The sequence below is a fragment of the Falco biarmicus genome, chromosome 4 (assembly GCF_023638135.1).
Source record: "Falco biarmicus isolate bFalBia1 chromosome 4, bFalBia1.pri, whole genome shotgun sequence".
NCBI classification, from domain to species: domain Eukaryota; kingdom Metazoa; phylum Chordata; class Aves; order Falconiformes; family Falconidae; genus Falco; species Falco biarmicus.
In genome coordinates this window covers 84065071-84089281 of record NC_079291.1, presented here as the reverse complement: position 1 = coordinate 84089281, position 24211 = coordinate 84065071, and the positions used below count along the sequence as shown (strand labels likewise).

At 50.2% G+C, this 24211-nt stretch overlaps 1 protein-coding gene and 1 pseudogene across 3 annotated transcripts in view; one reads left to right on the top strand and one right to left on the bottom strand.

The window, feature by feature from the left end:
- Window positions 1-1066: 1066 nt before the first annotated feature.
- On the bottom strand, window positions 1067-3971 carry LOC130148033 (urotensin-2 receptor-like; annotated as a pseudogene).
- Window positions 3972-4982: 1011 nt separating this feature from the next.
- The window catches only part of RNF216 (ring finger protein 216), an 80958-nt gene continuing 61729 nt past the window's right edge, over window positions 4983-24211 (top strand). The window contains exons 1-4 of one of the 3 annotated variants that reach the window (XM_056335909.1): window positions 4983-5132; window positions 19969-20097; window positions 21228-21358; window positions 22424-23278. In XM_056335909.1, coding sequence (XP_056191884.1) covers window positions 20031-20097; window positions 21228-21358; window positions 22424-23278 — 1053 coding nt within the window. In that variant the 5' untranslated portion in view covers window positions 4983-5132; window positions 19969-20030. Of the gene's footprint in view, window positions 5133-5191; window positions 5744-14993; window positions 15167-19968; window positions 20098-21227; window positions 21359-22423; window positions 23279-24211 lie in introns of those variants that run through there. The other 2 variants (XM_056335910.1, XM_056335911.1) reach the window with 2 other exon arrangements.

The window sequence follows — 24211 nt, the reverse complement described above, 5'->3', positions numbered from 1 at the left end:
TAAAACTAAAACCCCAAAGCTCTGCCAATAAATAATCTCAGATTAAATCCTTTCAGGTGTGGTGGGGGATGGAGGGCAGGAGGAGAGGATGCTGCTTCAAATTAGCATGATGAGAGAGAGGCAAGCTCAAACAAGACCAGAAGGTTATAAAGATTTATACAAACCCCCTTCTGCAATCTGACAACTCCTTGCTGGATGGATGATGCAAACAACGCCCACTTCTGCAGATGCTCTCCCAGCCTTGGCTGCAGCATTATTGTGTTGCTTCTATCCCTCTAGAGAGCAAGAGCCCCTGACATGGGGCCGCGGCGCTGCTGCATTGTACAGGCACGCAGTAAAAGAAAATCCGCTGGGCGAGCTCGTGGCTGGACGGGAGATGGCAGGAAGGAGGTCAGGCACCAGCGGGTTGAGGAGGACAGATGTTTTCTTGCACCATCACCTGGGGTTTATGGCCTGCAGAAGAGAGGTGTTGCAGGGGCAGGTGAGTGTGGCTTCACAGATGCTGTGCGAGAGTCATGCCAAGTTTGCTGATCTCTGTCCCAGATTCAGAAGCAGTTGGCACCCGAAGCGGAGGTCAGGCTGCGGCTGGAAACCATATGGCTGAGCTACAGCGGTCTCTGCGCAGGGTGGTGGGGGGAGAAATGCTCCTGGGGGGTGGGGAGACCCTGGCCCTGGTTGTGGTATTTGGGCAGGACAAGATATGCAAGAGAAACCTGGATGCGGTGATGCTGCGGTAGGAAAGATAAGCAACGTGAGTCTTGCTGGTCCAGCCTGGTGACCCTGGTCGGAGAGCTACCGTGCATTGCGTCTTCCTGGGCTGGTGTAAAGCATCTGGTCTGGGAGATTGAGAAATTAAATTTTAATTGGATGCTGATTGAATGAACCTGGCTGCCTCTCCCCATTCCAGTCTTGGACACGGCCAGGCAAGGCCTGCCATCGCGGTCCCGCAGGGCTCTGGAGCAGGAGCGTGTCTCGCCCCGCTGACCCGAGGGGAGGTGGCCGGTGGCGCTGGGCTTGGGCAGCTTTTCCCGAGTGTGCCGAGGATGCGTGGGCCCGGTGCTGTGCGCCTCGATACACCTCCAGCAGCGGCAGTGACGGTGACATGTCTGCACAAGGCGGATCTGGGCTGGATGCTCCAATGGGTCCATCTCCTGGTGTGGCTCTGCAGGAGGGTGGCAAGCCAGTGCCCTTTACCCAAAGGGACTGTCCCGCTTTCAGCTGCCATAGAGTTATTTTTTCGTCTCAGGAGCTGGTACGGCACTGTGTTTTGGGCTTAGTCTGAGAACAACGCTGATAACACACTGATGTTGTACTTGTTGCTAAGTTATGTTTAAATGAAGTCAAGGACTTTTCAGTTGCTCAGGCTGTGCTGCCACAAAGGCTGGAGGGGCATGGGAAATCAGGAGGGGACACAGCCAGGACAGCTGACCCGAACTGGCCAAAGGGCTGTTCCATACCATGGGACACCACATTCACTGTGTAACTGGGGGAGTTGGCTGGGGCTTGCTGGTCACTGCTGGGGACTGGCTGGGCAGTGGTCAGCAGGTGCTGAGCAGTTGTATTGTGCATCACTTTCAGGCTTTCTTTCCCCTTCCCTTTGGATTTTATTCCTCTCCCCTTCTCTCCTTTTTTCATTATTATTATTTAATTTCAATTATTAAATTGTTCTTACCTCAATCCTCAAGCTTTACCTTTTTCCCCGATTCCCTATCCTGCTGCCGGGGGTGACTGAGCAGCTGCGTGGTTCAGTGCCAGCAGGGGTTAGACCTGGACAGGGACCGATCCCTGCCCTCTGACATGGGCTGTGGTTATTGTCACCCTGTCACCAATTACTGTCACCACTGTCACCGGCTGCCTGCGCTGTCCTGTGACACAGCCTCATGTTCAGGCTTTGGGATGGCCAGGGCTGACCCCCTGCAGCATCGGCTACTGTGCCCTGGGTGTGCCTGGGCTGAGCCCACCTCGGCGTCAGCCCCCCGCCACCCCCAGCACTGCCCCATGGTGGGGTCACCGCCACTGGCCGAGAGGGAAGGGCAACATGTCACTGGCTTCGCCTCCATGAGCATCGACGGCCGTGGAGGGGGCCAGGCTGAGGTCCCCCAGCACCCCCATGCCTTGCTTAGGGCAGGGACCCCCCCCTGCCGGGGGTCCTTATGCCTTTGCTTTTTGGTGGAAATCCAAAAGGAGTTCCCCACCCCCTTCCCAGGCACTGGAATTTCATCCCCCTTTTGTGGAATGGGGGAGATGGTGGTGGCACGTGGGCAGCATGAGAGGGTGGTCCCTGGGGAGCCCCCGGCAAAAGGCTTAACTCAAAGGGTCTGGCTGAACTGATCAAGGAAAGCGGTTTCCAGAGGACTTGCAGGGGGAGCCTAGAGCCCCACTTCCCTCTGGGAAATTGTTTTTCAAACTAATTTGGCAATAAACTGGTTTTTAATAGAGTTCCTAGATAAAAACTTCACTGCCAGAAAGATGTTTAACAAAAGGCTGAGGGTGAGTTCGGTGATCAGAGCTGCCCCGCCGCCGGGGAGCCGATTCTGTCCCACCGTTTGCTGCCGTAGCCGGTACCTCTTACTGACCAGCATCGTGTCCCCAGCAGAAGGGCTTAACCGGCGTGCAACACGGGCACCCACCTCTCCCAGGGAGCACCCATCCTCTCCAGAGCCCCTGGGAGCCAGGCAATGGCCGGGGGGCAGCAGGGGCTGGGGGCCAGCAGGTCCTCGCTGTAATTTTTGGGGAGCAGCGAGTTGAGAAGGGGGTGAGGCAGCTGTTGCTGTAGGCCAGGCAGGTCAGGAGGAAGCTGATGGAGATGATGGTGGTGCTGCCCCAGTCCCCCTGCTTGTACCGGGATGCTGAAGAGCTGCCCTGGCCAGAAGGGCAGGGAGCAAGCCCAGGAAGCGAGCACAGTGCTGAAGATCATATACAGGACCTTCTGCTCGGGGCATCAGCTGGTGTCCATGCTGGGAATGAGAGCCCGCTGGAACCTCCTGTAGATCCCAGCCAGCTTGGCGTACAAGCAACAGATGGTGACACCTAGCGCGAGGATGCAGGTGTTGAAGAGGATGGTGAGGTACAACATGTAGGTTCCCATCCACCACGTAGGGTGGCACACGCGCTTGGTCACCCTGTCATGGTGGCTGGTGTGCAGGCCAATGAAGGTCGTGCTGGGGAGGGCGAGGAGGAAGGCCACCAGCCACACCAGGTGGTGCCTTGACCTGCACAGGGTGTCCAGATGCCTGACATATGGCCAGGTAGTGCTCGGTGCTCATGATGGTGAGGAGGAAGATGCTGGTACACGTGGTGAGGAGGTTGAGGCTGAAGAGCTTTCTGCAGCCCCGGTCTCTGAAGTGCCGGTCATGCACAAATTACACACAGACCATGTGGGGGATGGTGGGCAAGTGCAGGAGGTCGGCCAGGGTGATGGTGTACATGTACGTGAAGCTGGTGCACCTTGTGCAGATGGGGTTGACCACCAGCATGTGGCTGGTTCCCACCATCCCAACCGCACACACGGGGTCCGAGGAAGAAGGTGACCAAGAGGTTGCTGGTGCTTTCAGCAGAGGCACTGGGCTGGCTGGCAGCATTTTTGGGGTGGCAGGGCACCAAGACACGTGTGCCCAGCTCCATCCTCCCTTGCCAAGAGCTGCCCAAGGAGCTTTCCTGGGGGAAACCCCACGCTGCAGAAGCGGGCCCAGCCCTGCCGGCAGCAGGTCTCTGCCCCGGTGAACCGCGCTGCCCGGCCCTGCCTGGAGAAGCCATTTGCCTTCCCCGTGCACAGTGAGGTGGGGGACCAGCCTCGTGGAGGTGGGACTCGTCCCTCTGCCCTCACGGCAGGGACACCAGGACACCCCAGCCACCCACCAGCCCTTCCTGAGGCCTCCAGCACCTGCCCTGCTCCTTCCGTCACGTGCGTTGCTGCAGATGGATCATTTTCTACGAGATTTGGGGTTATTTACTCTTCTTTTTGATCCCCTCCCCCCCCCCCCCCCATCTCCTGGGCCTCTCCAGCTCTGCAGTGCTGTTTGACCTCGGGTTCATGGCCCACCACCCGCCTGCCTGCTCCCCATAACCAGGTAGCAAAGGAGACATTAATGTCATCAAAAATCCGCCGTGGTGTCTTGTCCCCAGGGCTGCTCTGTCCCTTGGCTGGGCCAGGGGGGTGACAGGGGTTGCTGGACTTTGAGGGTGTTCTGGGGACGGCAGCCGGGCAGAGGCAGCCGGGGGGGTCCCAGGAAGGTGAGGAGGGTCCATGGAGCAGCTTGGCTCCTTCACGAGCCTCCTCTGGGAGATGGCTCCTGGCTTCAGCCAGGCTTTGGGGCCAAGTGAGTGACACCGGTGACAATAAACCTGCCCGGTCCACAGGCAGCAGAGCCCCCCAGCTCTGTTCCAGGGCCGCCTGGCACCCCAACCCAGGATTTAAGGCCCCTGAAGGCAGCAGAGCCCTGGGGGGGGTGTCACCCTGGGGTCTGGCTCCCAGCCCAGGGGCTCTGCCAAGCCCCCTCCCCCGGCACAGCATCCCAGGGGCCCTGTCCTCCTTCCCCCCCCAGCACAGCACCCCTAGGGGCCCAGCACGCCCCAGGGACCCCACAGCACCCCTAGGGATCCAGCACCCCAGGGGCCCTGTGTCCCCCCACCCGGCACAGCGCCCCTGGTGATCCAGCACCCCCCTGGGGCCCTGTCGTGTCCCGTCCCCCGCCCCGGCACAGCATCCCCCCGGGGTCCTGCGCCCCCCCATGGCATAGCAGCCTATAGAGGCCCTGCCCCCCCCATGGCACAGCGCCCCGTGGCGTCCCTGGCCCCCCTGCAGAGCCCCCCCCTCCACCCCCGGGAGCCACGTGCAGCACCTCGCCCCGCCCCTTCCCCTCAGGCCCCGCCCCCTCCCCGGACCACCGACCGCCCGGAAGGGGGCGGGGCGGCTGTGCCTGGAGGACCGCCCTCCCCCGCCTCTATGGTAGGTTTGCCGAGACGGGACGGCGTGGGCCGCCCGTCTCTCCCTCGCCGCTCCCTGCTCCCCGCCGCTCCTCTCTATGGTGCGGGGCGGTGCGGTCACGTGGCGCGGGCCGGCCGGAAGGAGCCGGGCAGCGGCGGTTAAATGAAGCGGGGCCGGAGGGGCGGCGCGGGGGTGGATGGGTCCGGTGAGTACCGGCCGCGGCCCCCCCCCCACCCCCGTGGGCTCGGCGCGGCCCAGCTCAGCCGCCCCGGGGAGAGCGGTGGCGGGTTCGCACCGGGGTTCCCCGCCCCGTCCCCTGGGCCTCACCCGCCCCCTCGGCGGCGGGCTCGGTCGCTGCTCCCGGCTGGGGCCGGGTTCCCCCCCGGCTCCCTTCCCCTAAGGGCCGGGTTCCCCCCCCGCTCCCTTCTCGCCCTCCCCGGGGCCGGCCCCGCTGTTTCCCGCCCTGGGTCAGCGCCTGGCCCCGGTGCGGCCCCCGTTCCCCCGGGGGTCCCCCCCCAGCGGGGCGGTGAGGCGGGTGGGGGACGCCCGGGCGCGGTTTCGGGGCGCTGCTCTCCTCACCGGTTCGTTCGTTCCGGGTGCCCCGGGCTGGGCGTTTGTGCTCGGGAAGAAAAACCGCGTCGGCTGCGGAGCTGGTGGGGGCAGGCGGCTGCGAGCCTGTGCTGCTCCCCTGACCCCCGGCTCGTTGTGGAAACACGCGGTGCCGTTGGGACATCTTGACATTTCAGGCATCTGCTGTGGGAGCTGCTGCAGAAAAGAAACCCAAAACACAGCTGTCCTCGGAGTTGAGGGATCTGTGTAAGAGATACTCCTCCTCCTCTTCCCCCCCTTTCCCTACCGATTCGAGTACTAGCTCAGCTTGGGGGGAGAGAGCAGGCGCTGGAGTGCTAACGCACGCAGCATTTCTATAACGGAGGTGTTTGGTGGGTGTTTCTGCTGCTGGAGCCGCGCTTGTTCCTCCAAACAGCTGGAGGAAGGTCGGGGTTTCACCAGCTTGTGAGGCTGAAGAGCTGTAGCTCACTCCCGTGTGCGTGTGAAGAGGAGCGGAGCTAGCCCAGGCAGCGCTCCTGCACGCCGCTTTGGGGTGAGCGAAGTGTCAGGTTGGCTTAAAAAGTTGCTGTTGGCCTATAGATCCGCTGGCTTCGCAGCTGTGCTCATTGGAAGCCCTGTGTGGCTGCTGGCAGGTAACAGCTGCTTGCACCTGTGAGTCTGGCGGGGAGGTTTTTCTTTTCATCTCACCTTCACTTTGTGACCTGAAGTGTTGTCTTCAAATGACATCTAATACCTTAAAGTCTTGTTGAAAAATACTTATGGCAGAAATGTATCTTGCGTACAAACAAATTTAGTTGCTGGTGTTTATATTGAGCTTCCTTACTGCTCATCAAGCAAGGTTCATTTTCTCAGAAGTGTCAAGGTTTGGTCGCTGTTTTCTGAGACCTCTGATGCTTTAAAAAAGAAAAGCTAATGTTACTGCTGTGCACTTTCATTTTCATTATCCAGTCGTAATGCTGACAGCCTATAGCTCTGTTGTCTGTGTGCTTTTCACAGTGTCTCTTGTGTTTCTTTTCCAGCTTACTGAGTGCCCTACAGAGCAGCAGACTCTTCTTACTTTGTTTTGGGCAGCAGTCCTAAAAGCAGTAGCTAATTGCCTTGGTGGCTAAAAGGCATGGGCATTCTTAGTGCTAAGACCTCTGAGCAGATCCCTGTTCTGTGTTTGTGGTTGTTTCTTCCTTTCTTACAATTTTTGCTGTCTTAATTGATGTGCTTTGGAGCTGCTGCAGGTTTCCAGGAGTAGCAGTGGAGAAGGAAAGTGTCCTCCATCAGGTCGATAGGCTGGGTTTTGTCTATCCTTGTGTGTGGCTGCCTTCTGCTTCCAGAGGGGATGGCATAAGAGCTTTTTACTTCCAGTGGCCTGTTTGGAAGGTGAGGGAGGATATTCTGAGACCCATCATTCTGCAGGCCCAGATCTTGAGCAGGTTCTGGTACGTTCCTGTACAGGTACTGGGCCGTAGGAGCATGCAGCACAGACCATATGGTGGAACCCATTTTCTTTAGGACTAGTGGAATTGCAGGGACAGCTTTTAGTTGCAGAACTTTGGATTTATAGCTTTAATCAGAGCTTTTCATTTCTAGGATGAATGCTGTGCAAAAAATTCCACTGCCTTACATCAGGCTTTTTGATACTGTAAACATCTTAATAGAATTCATGTGCCCAGTGTCCACATGGTGTGACTAGATGCTAATAAACGATCATCTTGACAGGACTTTGTGCCTGGAATACCAAGACTTGGGAAAGAACTTGGACCCACTTCCTGAAGATCTGTAGAAACATTCAGCCTGCTTGGTAGTGCTGCATTTTGGTAATGGGCCTTCTTCCATTGCTTTTTCTTTCCTTCCTGGGATGTTTTCCTGTTGGCCTGGCTCAGGCAGCTGCATAAGTCTGGGCACAAGTAACAGTTCCTGGAAGAGTGGCTGGATCAAGCTTTACTGATGATAAGGTCCATGCCGGTTTCCAGCAGGAGGGTGCTGGCAGCCTGTTCCTGGGCTTGTGTTTCAGAAGCTGTCTCAGAAGTCCAAATTCCTGGGTAGACCAATGCTTTGTCTGCCTGAGAATGCAGTGGGCGTTACTGCTGCCAGTGAGCTACGATTGCTGGCAGCGCGGCTTGTGCTTTGAAATTGGACACAAATGGCTAAAAAGTCCCGTGGCAAAAATAGGTGGGGAGAGTGTGCAACTCCTGCGACGTCGGCGCAGCTGGAGAGAGGCAGGAAGCCTGTCTCGGGGGCCAGGAGCTGCTTAGCAAGCCAGAGTAACACAAACCCAAGCGCGAGAGGGATGGAGCCCTTCGGGTGTTTTTTAGTGCCTGCTGGAAGAAGCTCCCATTTGCTAATTTGCGATGGGTGTCTTATTTATTTCTCTTTAAAGCCATTGTGAGTGGTTTACTGTGTCATAGCGCCGGCAGCTTGGTGTGGCAATGGGTGTCAGGGCTTGCCACTGGCTGCATTCTTTTTGGGACAGTCAGAACTGCACCGCTAATTCATCTCATCGGAAGCTTGGGAGTTTTTTTGCACATGGATTTGGTCTGGAGATATTTTAAGTCTCCATTTAAATTATTGAATTCAGACGTCATCTTAACTACTGAAAGGAAGGGCGCTAATAGGCTCAGAAGTCTGCGTGCGCTCTAAAATAATAGCGGGTTTAATTGCTGTTGGTAGATGGGTGGGCTTTTCAAGCTGCTGCATGTAACTTTGGTTACTCTCGGTAGGATCTATCCCCGGTGGGCGGGGTGGTGGTGGTGTAAGTGCCTTTTTTTAATACCATGAGCAGTGGAAGGTGTGAAACATGCAGCTGACTTGAGACCCTAGCTTCCAGTGGCAGCCCAGGAGATAAGGTTATTTGTGTACTGGTGTGGTAGTTCCTGTGTTTGAAGTGCAGCCGAATAACATGCTGATCAGCATTAGTCTGAGGAGGAGTGGAGTAGTTTCATTTTAAGCAGGTTACTGGAACGGGAAATGTGGGAAATTGGGGGAGGGTAGGCAGGGAGAACAAGAAAAAAAAAGGAAAAGGCAAAAAAGGCCACTTAGCAGTGCCCTGGTGGCTTGAATAAGTTATCTTTGCCAAAGCACTGAGATGGAAGATAATAAGGAATGTTTTACTGAGCTGGGATAATCTTGTTCTCAGCAGCATTCATGTCACTTTTATAGAATTTCAGGTTTATTTTGGAATATCTCAGGAGTGATGTTTTTCCCCTGGGTCAGTGCTTAAGAGCTTGTGGTAGTTTTAAATTTGTAACAACCTTTGAGAAAGCTTAATTCCTGAGGACTAGAAATAATATTCCTTCTGAATGACACCTTTCTCTTAATTACCAGCACCACTGTGGTCCCCTCCCTGCGTTCGCGAGGGGAGCTGTCAGTGCCTGATTAAATGGAAAAAGCATTGGGCTTTGGGGGAAGACTTCAGCACAGGGGCAGCTGCTACCCTGAGTCATGATGCTCTCTTGCAGCGTTTCTGACCCAGGTCACGGGGAATTGAAATCTAAGCATGGCTTTCTCGCTGGCTTTGGGGGAGCCAACTCCTTTGCTGATGCCAGTGCAGCCTGCCTGTTCATGGGGTGACTTCTGGAGGCTGTTGTTGTCACTTGTAGTGAGAAGCAAAGTTGGCAAGCTGAAATCTGGGAGTGTACGTAGGTGTCAGGGTGACCTGAAATGTTTTCAGTTGGCTTCTGAGGACAAGCGCACTTGATTTGCTTACCTCTGTAAGGAGGCCAAGCTAGTGTTTGCATTATTTAGATAAATATTTGGACAAGATCTGTAGAGGCATCATGTGCTATTACACTGTCGTATAAGGTGGTCGGGATTGGTACCAGCTAGAATTTTTTTGGGGGGGAGTATAAGGATGGAAAATGGCCTCTAGTAATACATGCCTGTCAAAAGCACCTCTCCATAAAGCTCCCGTACTTTGTTGTTGATACTGACGTGCTCTTACCAAGCTGTGGGCACTGGTGGTGTTGTGTCCTGGTTGGAGAAAGGCAGACGGCGGTTGGCTCTTCTGCAGCCTTTGCAGAACTAGAGTTAGGAACAGATTTATGCTTTTACTTCCAAATACCGTCCCAAAGACATGATGCATTCTTATATTTGATGGATGGGGGGAGGGAGGCCTCTCCCTGATGCTTCTTGCAGATCATTTTTGCTTGAAGGCACCTGAAGGCTGGTGGTGGAGGGAGCGCTTGCCCGCATACCTGTGGAAAGTACAAAATGTTGTTGGCTAAACGTGTTAGTGGCACAGCAGAGTGGAACAGGCAGCGATGTTGACAGCTGCCTGCAGCACAGCGGCGATGCTGCCTAGAAGACTTTTCTCCTCTCCCCGCTCTCGCCATAGCGTGCTGTAATGCAATTTGAGGAAGATGACAGCAGCAGTATAATGGGGAGGCAGGAAAAAAGCTTTTATTCCCTTGCAGGAAACCAGCAGCGTACGGTGTTTCATACTTCCCTGCTGCTAGGATTTCCAGCTACAGATGAACGAGACTAGCAGGACCCATTAGCAGTAACTTGGGTAGCATAAATAGTTCATGTCCTCTCTCTATATTGTTAAACCGGAATCCTATTGTAGTTGAGCAGGCTTCATTGTGTATAAACTGGGAGGTGCCCTTGGATCAGCCATGACGAGCACAAACCAGCTTGCAACAGCTGGAACGCACCTCTGACTCGAACACAGTCTGAAGAATGCTCCTCAGCTTAATGTTTTTATGTTTGTTTAGCAGTTTGTGGCTGCTTTTAATGACCCTCTATCCCAGATGGTTAAATAATCTGTTTGATGTTGTACTGTTGCAACACCCAGGAAAAGAATTTATATTTTACTGTGCGAAGGCTTAAACAGTGTTGGACACTTGACTGCGATGACTAAGGGGTAGGCACGCAAATTTGCAGCCTGAAGACAGTTGTGTCCTTAGCAAATGGTCTGATTGCAGCCTGTGCAACCTCTTGGCTGTGGCCTGTAGTGGTTTTTGTAGTCTTGCTTATGCAAAATGTTTGCCTTGGGATAAAATTGTTAGGTACCTTGCAGTCTCCTAAATCTGTATGGCTGTGGACCTGGAGGATTAATGTGCAGTGTGTGCTTCTTTCCTTGCTTTTTAGCTGGCCAGCTGATCATTGTTTCATTTATGAACTTTAATAGTCTCAGAAGAGAATAATGCTGGATGTGGAGCATCTCTATAAATCTGGCCATGATCAGACTTCAGCGTTTTCAGTTCTGATGTAGTGGTATGCTTACCTCAAATACAACCTCTTTGCTTTTCTGCTATTTTAACATATTCTGCCTAAACCCTGCCGTGACCACTGCCACGCAATGTGGATGAACTCAGACTGGACAACTGTTGGGAGCCTGGAAGGGCTGCCCTCAGTTTTTGGTGCTGAGGGCTTGCTTGCTGGGCTGGAATTGGTTGGCCACAAGGCTAATGCATGAATGCGATAAAAAAAAAAAAAACCAACCAAAAACCAAAACCTAACCCCAGTTTAACAAAAGCAATTGCTGGCTGGCTTGAAAATCTTGTAACCTGTGTGCAGTGCTTGAGCAGTAAGGGTGTAAGTTACTGTTCTTCAGAAGGGTTGGTGGTAATCTCCTCGTTGCTGGGTGCAGTAGGCAGCTTTTTTTTTTTTTTTTCACTCTTTCCAGCAGGAATCGGTGCAGAGTGTGGACTTGCTGCTCAGGTGTTGCACATGCCTTGCAAGGTTTCCATCGGTATTTTACTCTCGGTATGTCAGGCAGTTTAAGATGTGTTTCACTGTGCAGGGAACGTGGCCTGTTGGCTCAGTATGGCTCTAAGCTAGCTCTTGCATGTATTGAAGCCCTTCATCTGAACGTGTAAAAGCATCTTTCAAAGGCAGTGCCTGATCTTGGACTGGGAACACGTATTGCTTGTGTGCTGGTTGGGTATCAGCTGTGGTTGCATAGTGTCAGCTCTTAGGCAGCAGTTTAAGATCTTCCCCCTTCTTGCAATTTATTTTAGCATCTTAGTTGTGTTCTCCCACTTATGCCATGGTGGATGTGTGAGGAGAGAAGGCATCTGATCTGAATTCTACAAAAGACATTTTCCAGGGCATTTCTTCTCAAAGCTTAACAAATGCAGGTAGAACTCTGTGTGAGAGGAGGGTGACATGCTGTGGTGTGGAAACGTGACCATCTTAAGCAGGTCTTGCAGTGAAACCCTTTTTAACATGAAGCCACAGCTTCTGGCCGCTCACCCTTGAAATTATGGCAAGTGCAGATGCTTAACATTGCTTAAAAAAAAGGGTACAGTTGGAATGACCAGAATATGTGACCTGTGAAGTCATTCTGTTTGGAAGTCCCTAATTCTGGGATGTTTGACACCTAGACTGGTGGCAAGCTTTTAAGTCGATACTTCTAGAAGTACTGTGCAGATTGACATGGAAATCTTCCTTTTTTTTTGCTAAGGTGGGCTAATGCAGTAAGCTGTGGTTTTTCCCCTTCTGTGCCACCTCAAGGTCAAGTCTCAGCTTTTACATTGTCAGCAGCTTTGCAAAATTGTGAGCTGTGCTTTGTGGACTGCAGCTATCCTTGAAAACAAAAATATTTTTTTTTGGTCACTTTAAAAATACAATTAAAACACCCTGCCCCCTTTCTTTCCATATTTGCTGCTGGTGGTGTGTTGTGCTTTATTCTGGAACACAACTTCCCAGGGGCAGCTTAGATGGTTTCCCGAGTCGCTCTGCTGGGCAGCAGCTTAACATCTAGGATGCCATTGCAACCTATCAATCCTTTGTTATTTTATAGTCTTCTGGCTACTAGCGCAACTAAAACTGACGCTTTGTGCTTTCTGGCCCTCTTGGTTTTGGTCTAGTCAGTCCCTCGCCGCTGCTGTTAATAGCAGTTTGCCAGTTGCGTGCGGCCTGCCTCCTCCTTATTCCCGGTGCCCCCTGCAAACAGGGCTGTGAACGGAGCAGGCTGCTGGTGCCTCATCTGTGTGATCATCAGTGCCGGAGTCCTAGGGTCACCCTAACCAGCAACCTTAAATCCTTTATTTCTTCGTTTCCTCTCCAGTGAAAAACAGTGCTGAGATGGTAACCCGAAGGCTCCTGAAGACGTGCATCCACTTTGTTAAGTAACTACTTAAAAGCTTGCGCTTGGTTTTCTTTGTTCGGTTATACCTTTTAAAGGTGACATTCAGGATCCTTGAAAAAAAGGAAAGAAAAAAGGGAAAAAAAAACCCCAAACTACTAAGGATTTGGAGAGGAAATGTGTCCTCTTTCCTGGAGAGTTCTATGAAGTGTGAGTAACAGAGGAGCACTCTCGTGTATGTCCTGTGGCACGAGGGCACCTCTCTTGTTTTTTTTCTGGGTGGCTGCTGGGTTGGTGGGGAAGAGAAGGCAGCTGTAATTAATGTTACGTAGGGCTGTGACAGGGTGCGTGCAGCACCCGATCGTCCGTGGAGTCCAGCTCCTTCAGGCACTGGTGGGTTTAATAACAGTGCTGCTCAGAGAAAGGAGCCTCTGCCGCCGCCTCTTCATACGTGTGAGTTCAGGGTAAGAAAACTGGAAGTAAAACTCGCTCTGGAAGCGGCAAAGCTGCAAATCACATGATGTTGTGTGCTCTTCCGTTCGTCCCCACCCTTATGCCACAAAATCAGAACAAAACCGTTCTTTAAAGGGATGGTTTGGGAGGTTGGCCGTGAGCCCACGGAGGTTGGTTTTGCGTGCGCTGCCCTAGCGAAGTGCTGAGCTGCTAGCATCTGACTTATTGCTGAAATGCTAAGCTGGTGCCTGTTTGTGATGTGGGAGGGAGGTCTGGGATTTTGGGGATTGTGCCGGTTGACCTTGCACGTGCCAGAAGTGTGAGACAGGTGGAGTAGATAGCTCTTACAGGAGCTACCTGTGGAGACACCTTTTCTTCCCTCAAAGCCTTGAATTTCCACTTTGCTGTTAAAATGAGCCCAAGGCAATGGTATTAACTCTCCTTTTTAACCGGACTTTGTAAATTTAACTTTTTTTTCCAGGTCTCAGTTTGGTAGGGGAGGCAAATGACTGATCCAAAGCTCCCCACCTCTTGTGCGGGGCATGTTTTTTTGCATACGTCAGAATTGGTGGTCTCACACCGATCAGAAAGATGTGATGATAGGGAGCCCTGTTATCAGGGATTGTGGGAAGGAACTGAGATGTCCAGCAGTTGATCTTGGTACCAGTCATCGGGCAATAGCTCGAGGACATTGGGAACTTTGAGTTGAATTTAATTAGTAGCTGCCCAGTTTTGGGGAAAAAAGGCATCTTTTAGAAGTTTTTCATTTTAGAGAAGAGCTCACAGAGCAGAGATTGGTTTTGCTAGGAAAACTGGTACGTTGTAGATGGCCAGCTATTAGGTGAATAAGATAAAACTGGACAGGTTTCTTTCCTCTTGTACTTTGTGTTCATAGATGCAATAAAAATGGAGATTGGTTATTTCAAAAAATTAGGATTAAGTGATACTGTCACCTTTAATGGAATGATGAACTGCAAGTGAAGTTGGTAAGTCTAGTGGTGTGCAGACTTCCAAGTTGACTTGCAAAATGAGAAAAGTATAGTTATGGATTTGAACCCAAGTAGTCCTTAAAAATCTGCTCTCTTAATTGCTCCTGACTAAGTGATTTTCATTATATTGGAGCAGTGACACAGAGGTGGCTCATACCCTGTGAGTCCATAGCCTCTCTTCTCAAAATATCTTCTGGTGTGTTCTTGGTAATGCTGATGACTGAGAATTGACTGTGAAAACACACAAGCAGAGCTTGGAATGAAGCTACAACAGACCATACAGGATGTTAGTAAAGCTGGACAGCCCTGTGTTGCTGAGCTCGTGGTTTGCTCTTCAGGGATGCAGGGACCACTAAGCGCTCTGCAGTTATCAAGAGCCGTCACATCAGCCGTGAGCCTCGGTGGCAAGGGCATCCCTGGCTTCGGCACATGTTTCACGGGACAGTTTGTCTTCTTGGGAGCTTTTGTGAGAGAACTAGAAGTTGTGATTGCTGCCAGAGAAGCTTGATGACTCCTTCTCCCTCTTGTCCATCTCAGTAATGTTCTAGCCTGGAGCGCTGCTTCCAAAACCAGTTATGTTGCTGGTGTGGCTGCAGGAATAGTGGCCGCTCTTTTGAGATGTTTTCTGAACAAGGGGGGGGGGGGGGGCTTATCTTGTATATATTGGGAGGTAACCAGCTTTGATTTACTTTTCACAAAGTAAATCTAATGCTTCTAATGTTATAGTGTCTTCTGTTTTGGTGTGACAAAATCAATTCTCTGGCTTTCAGCAGCAGAACTGTGGTACCTGGCTCTTAACGGAGAAAAAAAATTGTTCAGCTTTTGCTCCTTGATTTTTCTCAGTTCTCAGGAGTCCTGTTTTCCCCTTCTTAGAGGGCGTACATGTCTATCTAAAATAATCTGGTAAACCAAGCCAGCTGCTAATGTCTTGTGAAACATTTAGGGAGTGTTTTAAAACTTAAAAACCAATTTCGTTATCAAATGATCTTCTTGTCTGTTCTTCCTCAGCAGATGTTATGGGTCCAAAAATCTACATGGATGCGGTCATCGTAAATCTATCCCCGTTCTGTGCTCTTAAGAGGAGCCTTTGTGTGGTATCTGTAGCTGGTTGTGCTGTTTTTGTAGCAAACCGAGCTGCTGCTGGAAACCAGGTGGTCTTGCCTGCGAGCCACTGCCCACGCACTCCTCTGTCTTCAGGAGGCTGGGGTAAGGATTTTGGGCTGGGGCCAATGCTTTTGTTTTGGTGTAGTTTCCTGCTTTTGCCAGAGCTGTGGACGGGCCTCCATGCAGACCTGCTCGGCAGAAGCCCTGCTGCAGGTTGCTTCAACCCCTGGCTTTATTCCTTTGCAAGGTATGGTGCGGTGGCAGTAGCTGCCTTGTGCATAGTAAATAGGGCTTGTTTGTGCCTAGCGGTTCTTGTCGGGCTTATGATCAGGGGATTTCTAATTTTTCGTTGGGATGATGCTGCTTAACACGATCAACTGCTGTTAAACTCTCCCTGCTTTTGCTAAGTGAGTGTTACAAGCAGCAGCCCCCAGCAAATCGTGAACCCTTTGAAATGTTTCAATGAAACGCTTGACAGTGAGTCAGGCTGGTTTATTTCCCTTCTGTTGTGCTTTATTTTTTTTCCGGAAGTGCTGAATTTTTAGCTTTTCATTTTGGTGGTTGTCACAAGCCATGCATTATTCAAGTAGCTTGTCTGTGTTTTAGCAGCTTGAAACGAGCTAGAAATTCACCTTGCTTGCAGGCTACCGGCACACACGTTTGCTGCCTGCAGGCAGAAAGTAGGAGTTGATGCTCTTCTGTCAGTGTAGGTGAGCAACAGTGGTGCTGCTGTATGGGGAAGAGGCTAAAACACGCAATGATTTGATGTTGCTGACATCTCTTTCAAGTTGCTCTTTTTTCTTTTTTCTTTTTTTTTTTCCTCCTCCTTTCCCCTCCCCTGCTTCAGTTGGATTTTCAATTCCTACCTCCCCTGCAGTGCTTTCTGTCTGATCCTGTTGCCTTGAGCTAGAGCCAGAAAAGTGCTTTGAGTCTGGTCCCATCTTGGGTATGTGGGAGTTCAAGATCTCAAATGCTGTAAGTAAGGGAAAAAATACATTACACTGTGTCTCGGAGGGGGTCTCCCCTCGACTGTCGCTTTAAATTCCAGCACCATCTGAAGATGCTCATTGCAGCACAAATGCGAGGTGGAGGGAGCAGATCCGAGTTCTGCTCCAATTACTGCAGTCCCAAAACGCCTGCATATACTGGGAGTTTAAATATATGCACAGTATCAATGCTTGCTATTTTTAGGTTAGGCTAAAAATATGTAACGTGGTGTTTGCAGGGATTTTGAATGTGTTTTGGAAATCTTTGTGTAAGCATTCCATGTGCACCTGAGACCTGCTTCATCTCTTAGCAGCTGATCCCTCAACCCACGGTAGTGGTTGAGACCAGTGGTTTTATAGATTATATTTTTGCATGTAGGAGAAGCTGGTTTGGGAAGTACGTGCGACTTCAACTGCCAGTCTAAGATCTGTCAGTTCAAAGAACAGTTACACGTCAGTCCCTGATGGTCTCTTGATTTTTCCAGTGCTGTTCTGTTAATGGGTTTTTCTCCTCTCAAGTTGCTGTAGGAAAAACCTGAATGGGGAGGATTTTATTGCCTGTGCAGTGAAACAACTTGGATGTGCAGAGTCATGAATACGTGGAGTGATGTGGAAAATGGAGGGGAGGTTTGGTGGAACCGCATCTGCAGCGTGGTGATCTTTGCTGTGCTGTCAGTGGGTGGCTTCAAAGTCATGACGAGAGTTTTGTGTCAGCCAGATTCTCTATAGGGATTCAAGTCCCAAGTCCAGTTTGGTGTGTGTACAGGTGGGAGTTTATAAGAAAAAGAAAAAATAATAATTAAAAAAAGGCTTGCATGTTGTATGTCTGCCTGCTGCCAGGTCCTTTTCTGTTGCAGCGGTTCTGGTACCCTGTCCTTGACTGTATTGCGTAAAAGCTGATGGTCATGTTAGAGCTTGGTTATAGGTAGCCTTATTCTTTACCTATAAATAGGCACTGAAATCACTGAGGTAGTGTGGAATAGCTGCTTTCCATCTGTCTTGCTTGCATTTTTATTACGTTGTTTATGTAGGGTAAGACCCTAGGGTGGGTGGCTTTGATCTTGTTACTTCACATTCTTGGCAGCCTAGCGCTATAAACATGAATAAACTTCTTATTCATGCCACTAGATGGAACTGGCCCATGCTTATAGATATTTGTTTAAACTTGAGCGCTGTATTGAGTATTGACACAATGAATTGCTAGCTCTCGGTGGAAGCTTGGCTTCTACCCTCAAAGCAGTGCTTTATTAAGCTGCTTGGGGTTTTATGCAGTCTGTTTTGAAACAGAAAAGTGGTATAATGCCAGTTCTTCCCAGGCTTGGCTTTTTTGTTGTTGTTGTTGCCTTGACTGTGTATTACAGTTAACGCTATTTATTATATTCCTGCTTTTAAACCACCATGGGTCTTCTGGTGATGTGTGAACATCTTTCACTTCTGGGGTTGGAGCAGGAGGTAGACAGTCTGTTATCCCAAATATAATTTCAGATTATTTGCTGTACCTCTTTCTTGGTGCTCAGGGTTGAAGTGTGCAAGTTCCTCTCTGTGGGAAGCAGAGCTGCCTGTAGAGAATATGGGCTTAATGTTAGTCTTGGGGCTTATCCCTTGTTCTTGGATGTGGACAGCTGTGGTTTAGCCAGCATTGGACATAACACCTTTTGAGCTGTTTGGGAGAAGACTGTGCTGAGCATTTGCAGTGTCGACCCACCACACAAACACGCGTACCCAACTCTGCTAATGCATTGCATGCCCCCGTAGGGGAGAAATATCCAAGCTACTTAGCTTTGCTCAGAGCAAAGCCGAGCAGACACCTGTCTAGCCCCTGTCTGCACCGCTTGATGCTGTGAGGGCTGACTTGTGGCTTTCACAATCGTCCTTGGTCTTCCCCAGCCAGTCTTGGAGCGATCCTTTGCTGGTTTTGCCTGCTAAGAGGTTCCTTTGTTGAGCATGAGCCTGCATGAAGGTGCTGGGATGAGGCAGGTGCCAGCTATGCAGGGGCCCTTGGTTGTTGCAAGGAGTGCTTTGTAGGACCAGCCTGCTAGGAAACAGAAGTGGCTGGCATGGGTAGAGGAGCTGAGGAAGCCTGGGTGCTCCTCCTGGCTTTACTGCTAGCCTGCTTGGTGGCCCTGGCCACACTGGTCCTTTCCATGCTTCCATTTCTCCATCTTTTATATGGCAAGAAGCATATTGATCTTGATTCCTAAAGTACTGAGATAGCTAAGGATGGAAAAATTCTATGCAGGGCTAGGTGGCAGGGGGAAAATACAACTGAAATAACGTGGATGTGACCTCTCAAAAAGGACAGGGGCTGTGCAGGCTGCTGCTGCCCAAAGCTGGCTGACTCTCAGCGCTGCCATGCAGCGTGTGCTTGCTGTTAAATGTGGCTTGGGTTTTAGCTTTAAGTGCTAAATTATACTTTTTAAATTTCTTTTCTTTTTATCCTGTATTAAAACATTTTGAAGATGGTAATGACTAGTTCCTTGAGGGGGGTGTAGATATGAGTACATAGTATGCATCTGAACTGATTTCTTCATTTTGCTGTCCTAGCTGCAAATCCTATTCCCTGCAGAGGAGGTTAAGTAGAATTATTGAGGAGGAATTTATACAGCTCTTGTGTACTAGCAAACAGGGCTTTATAGCAGACCCACCATTTTCTTCCACCTTAAGCACCAATAAATATTTAACAACACAGATTCCTCTGTGCTCTAATAATGAGATGAATATTTCTCAATAAAAAGATCTCCGTTCTCATTGCAGTGATCAAATTGTGCTCAGAGTCCCCGTATGTATTCAGCTGCTCTGCAATAGTGGAATTGAGAGCTATAAGCTGACGGAGCATAAAATGGAAACCTACTGTTCAGGTTGCAGTGATTCCTCTGACCCCCTAATCCTGTCTGGGAGCCTCCAGCCGTCTCATTGTGCCTCTCTGAGAACAGGTGGGGGGAGCAAATTTTAGTCCCCAAAGCTCGGTCCTGTGGGGGAACCTGATCCCTGTCGTGCTCGCTTTTCAGTTTGAGAGCAGGTGGCGTGTTCAGGAATTTGTACCAAACCCTTGTTGAGGAGGGAATGTGCCTAAACCAGGGAGGTCTTTGCTTTAAAACAGCAGATGGTGGCTAGGAAGTGTGCTCTGTAAATGTGACTTGTTCACAGTGCAGGCACAAAACACACGCTTATATACTGCCCTGCCAGGGGTGCGGCTTCCTCCTGACATGCCAACAGCATGGATGCTGTGGAAGTGAGCTCAGAGCATCTCTGGTCCCTCTGAAGTCTTCCCTCGGCTTGGAAGCACACAAGGGCATGGAAGGTGTGATGCTGGTGGCTCCGTTTCAGCTGTGTGGCTCAGCTCCTAGTCAGCTGAGCTGCCAGTTCAGGCCCATAATATGGGCTGTTCACCACTTGTCTGTGGTAGGACATCATGGCGTGGGGTGCTGTGGGGGATGAGCTGTGGGCTTACATGGTGTTGTCTGTGGCAGCTCAGGCAAGAGGCTTTCGCTGCTCTCGCCAGTAGATGGTGGCAGTAACACCGCTGTGTGAGATGATGCATCAGGTTTTTGACTTGGAAACGGGAGAAGATCCACATATGGGGAGGGTTTGAGTCTTGGCTGAACAGAACTGCATTTTTCCCCCTCCCTGCCTTTCTGTGATTGCGTAGCTACAAGCGTCTTCGTGTCATCTTCAGAGAGGCTCCTCGGGCCTGATTGCGCTCCTCAGTTGGCTCTCTTTACTGTCGGAAGGGAAGATAACAAACGTGTCTGCTTTTAGGCACTGAGAAGGTGGTATGGAAAAGTATCCTCATGGAGGGACCGTACTGGGAAGGCCAGGAGAACCCCCCCCAAATGATCGAGCAGCTTAGTCTTGGGAAAGCTTGGTCAAGATGCTGCTGAGTTTGCCTGACTCTGCTGTTTCTGTTTTGTCCTCTAGTTCCTCGTGTGAGCCTGACTGCCATGGCTGGGCATTGATGCTTTTCAGTACAGCTGTTCAAAATGGCAGAGAAAGGTGGAAATGAAGAGGTAATTAACTTGAACAGCTTCCGTAGTCACCGAGGGAAAGGTGAGTACAGATTTGTGCGTATTTCTGAAACTCTTTGTAAAACTCTGGTTACAAGCAGCAGGATTCATAGACACTGAGCTGGCAGGAGTGCTGTTAATGGGGGCTGGCTAGTGGTCTGGTTTGCCATGTCATACGCTGCTCTGTTACACTTCCCAGCCACCTACAGAAAAGTCTTTCTTTTTATGCAGACATGCAAAATACTTGGCTCTGGTCTTTCTCATGTTGTACTGCCTTAAGGCAGATTGCTAACTTCTTGGGAACACCATGTAGAGGTATTTCGGCAGATCTAAGGGGCGTATGGTGTTCCACCTTTCCGAGAATCTCATAGGAGAGAGGCTGGCTCTGCATTCGTATCCTCGTAGGGCTGTATGTATTGGCACCTGTTCCTCCAAGAGTGGAATTCAAAATGATGCTTTCTGTGTATGCCTGAAAGGTGATAAATGAACGCTCATGAATACTTCGGCTAAAGTATAAGCCAAAACTTTGTATCACATCACAGGGAAGGCATGGTTGTATGCTCTTTCTGCAGTACAGAAACCCTCTGTTTCTGTACTGTGTGCATAGCGTGTGTATTCCACCCTTGACAGGCCTTGAGGGACAAGGTTGTCATCTAATCGCAGGATATCTTCTGTACCCAGCACCAGGGGCTCTATCTCAGTCTCACATAAGGTACTCCTGCAAAGTCACACTCTTTCAGAAGAGGCGGAATTGCATGAACAACCTTATCTCTCCTCTAGAATGCACTGCACGTTAATAAAAGAAAAGGAATCGTCCCTGAGATACTGAAAGTTCAGGACTTCTCTACAGAAATTAGGAATAGGTAGCTTGTTTGGAATAACTTTTGCAGCAGCTTGACTTGTGCTGATATTTGGGATAGAAGAATTTCTGTGTAAGTGTCAGAGTGACTGGTGCATGTGCTGGTGTGTGTGCAGGGGTTTTGGTCAGAGGGCCAAGGGAGGTAGGAGTGGTGCTAACAGTAACTTGCGAGGAACCAGTGACCTTTGAGCGCTTCTTCCCTGTTGCTGCAATGCAAATGTGAAGATTGCTTTTTCGGATGTTTCGGTACTTGTGCCCTGTAATTTCAGTTATTTACCTTTAGCAAATAGCTAACTTTACTTACTTTACTACAGACTGCATAAACCGCAGGGATGAAGGTCTTATCATGATATCAGATTCCTCGGATGAAGAATTACCCTTGCTGGAAACGCCAGCAGAGCAGAAGCATGAGGAAGATGATGACGATGTAGTCATCTTGGCAACGGTAATCTTTCATTCTTTCGCTTGCCCTGCTTTATTGATGGCCTTTATAGCAGACTCTTGTGCAAATACCTGATGCATTCCTTTGAGTGTACTGTCCGGTTACAGTAATTTGCTTTAGATGTCTGAAATGAATGTTGAAATGATGGCATTTTGCTGTCTTTAAGTGTTTAATCGTATTTTGGGCGTGGGGGGTGAGAACTAGCCTGCTAAATTGCAGTGTTAAGGTCTACTTAACGAAGGCTGTAGCTTCCATAAAGTTATTTATCTAAATCCAGAAAGGTAGTGCTTTGTAAGAGGATTTGATGTTCCTTAGAAGGTGGGTTTTCAAAACAAGCCTTGTTTGACCTTGTATGCTTTATATTCCTCTGCGCTATTTGGATTCTTGTTGGGCTGTTGCAGGCACTTAAATTTTTGCAGTTTCACAAAGCTAGCCCGCCTGATAAATCCCTTTCCACTGGTACAGGTGGTCACACAGAGGAGGGCCAAAGGCTTTAGCTTATCCTGACTATTTTAAGTGTCTAACTTCGTATCTAAGCTATACTAAGAATACATTAACTAGAGGCATTGAGGAAATGGGTTGCAAAGCTGACCTTTCTGTTTCTTAGTTGAAAATGGTAGCACAGGATACTCAGAGTGTTGGCATACAGCATTCTGTCTGCTAGAAGCAAGAACAAGGCCAGAGATCAATGTTTTGAGCTTTGGTTCCTGCCTGTTTAAATAAACTGGTGAGAATGCAAATATGCCATCAGTTAGTTCCTCCTTCCCAGACTGTTTTACTGGGAGGGAAGTGGGTACTGATGTGAGCTTAGGAAATTATTCCATTCTGAAAGTCCTGTGCATCCTTGGTTCTGCCAAATGTTTTCTTAGCACCTGGGGACAGACTGAGGATGGAGTTCAGTGAAACAATGATATATAGATTGCAGTTTTATGCCTTAAAACTGTTTAGCAAGGTGCCTTATTCATTGGTTTTCCCATCAGAAATTGATTAGATACAAAAGATCATCTGGAGCAAGGATTCTGACATGCCAGAAGAACTCCTGCTTACTCTTGTCTATCTTCTTTTTAGATCCCAAAGCATCAGCAGCTTCTGCGCCCCAATGTCATCAGACCTGCTGCTCAATGGCAGGGTGCAAACCCTGTGGGAGAAGGAGGATCTAAAAGTGCAGTCGAGCCCTTGAGAAGCGTATATCTGCAAGATGAGATCGCGACTCTGCTGTGCCAGGGAGACCGGTATAATCACATGGTGGAGAGCAGTGCTGGACCGAGCTGGGACAAGAATGTGACCTTTGCCTTGCAGCAGCCTGGACCATCTGAGCTTAATGGTCCCAAGTTTGAACTTACAAGTAACGAGGAGCCTGGCCCAAGTTTGCTTCCAGCAATGAAGACGAGTCCACAGCCTGTTGTTAACAGAGAAGTGGTTAGAGTGGAGAATGCAGACCTTCCACCACAACAGGAAGAAAAGGTAGAAGCCCCAGGATGGCAAGGAGAGGACTTGGAGCCAGAGCAAAACCCCAGAGGAAAAGGTGCTACAGCCAACACAGACCTGGAGATCCATGAGAGCCAGCTGGATCACCCATACTTCCAGCCGTTGGAGGGTGAGCCACATGCTGTAGTAAATGGTTGTGCTCCTCAGCAAGGGCAACCTGAAGCAGACCCAGGATCTTTGAGGGCATGTGGAGAGAAGGCTCCTGGGCCAGCCTTCCCCCGACCTGAACCACAGCAGGATGGGATTCCAGGTCCTGCTTCACCCCAGCTGGCGCATCCACCAGAAGAAACGGGTCAGCAGGCAGCAGTAGACAATGAACAGCCAGGTCCAGCGTTCCCTGCACAGGGCTCTCATGAACTTGGCTGTAGTAATGTGCCAGAACAAGGAGCTGCTGGGCAGGACCAAGACCTCACTGCACTGCTCATCAGAGAGACAGTAAGTATTCCCAGGGCTAGTTTGCCTTCTGTGTGCCTGTTATTTTCAGACAGGTTTTTCAAGGTGTGTAGCGTTTCACATGCTCACAGCACATCCCTGTTGACTTCAGCTGCAAATCCTCTTCGTTTTGGCTGTGACTCAGCTGTGCAGCAGGTGAAGAGCATGCAGTGAACTGTCTTGGAAAACTTTGGTTTGAAAGACTAGCCCCAGCACTATGGCAGAAGTGGTGAGAAGGTCTGAATCTGGAGGGCACTGTTAGCTTTGGGATGGGCTCTTGGCCATAGAGGTTTTACGAAAATGATTGCAGGGTCTCAGGGGCGCAGCAAGGTGAAATAACTTGGGTCTGTTCCCTTAAAGGCTACTGCCCTCTCAGTTCTGTAGGATTTTTTTTGTCTGGCTGATTCCTAACCCAACTCTGTAGAGCTGATTTAGGAATGGAAGTAGAGCTAAATGAGCAGAACTGAGACACTGAACACTGGCAGAGGGATGGAGGGTGGGGCAGAGAGAGCTTGGAGGTACATGGCTGAGGGCTGCGGCTGCTTTCAGCAGGCTCTTCTGAAGTAGTTAGGTCCGTGGCCACATTTAGGCCACCATGGTGGTCAGGGGTGGGTAATGGTTGGCCTTGTGGTATGGATTTCCAGGCAGTAGCACTGAGGGATTATTGGATAAGCAGCACCAAGACTTGTGTGTGTGAACTCCACATGCTCCTTTCTGACACTGCGTGTGAAGCTTAGCATGAGGGACACTAGCTAGAAGAACTGAACCACCAAGAAGGGTACTCTTTTAACCTTTGGTGTATTCAGCAGCTTGGGCAATGTGTATGTTTAAAAACAAAACAAAATTAAAAAGTGGTGATGCTTCACATGGTCTAATGTTCCCCCCACCCTGCCCCATGCACACTTCTCCCCTTCGATTTACTGGGAAGGAAGGGTC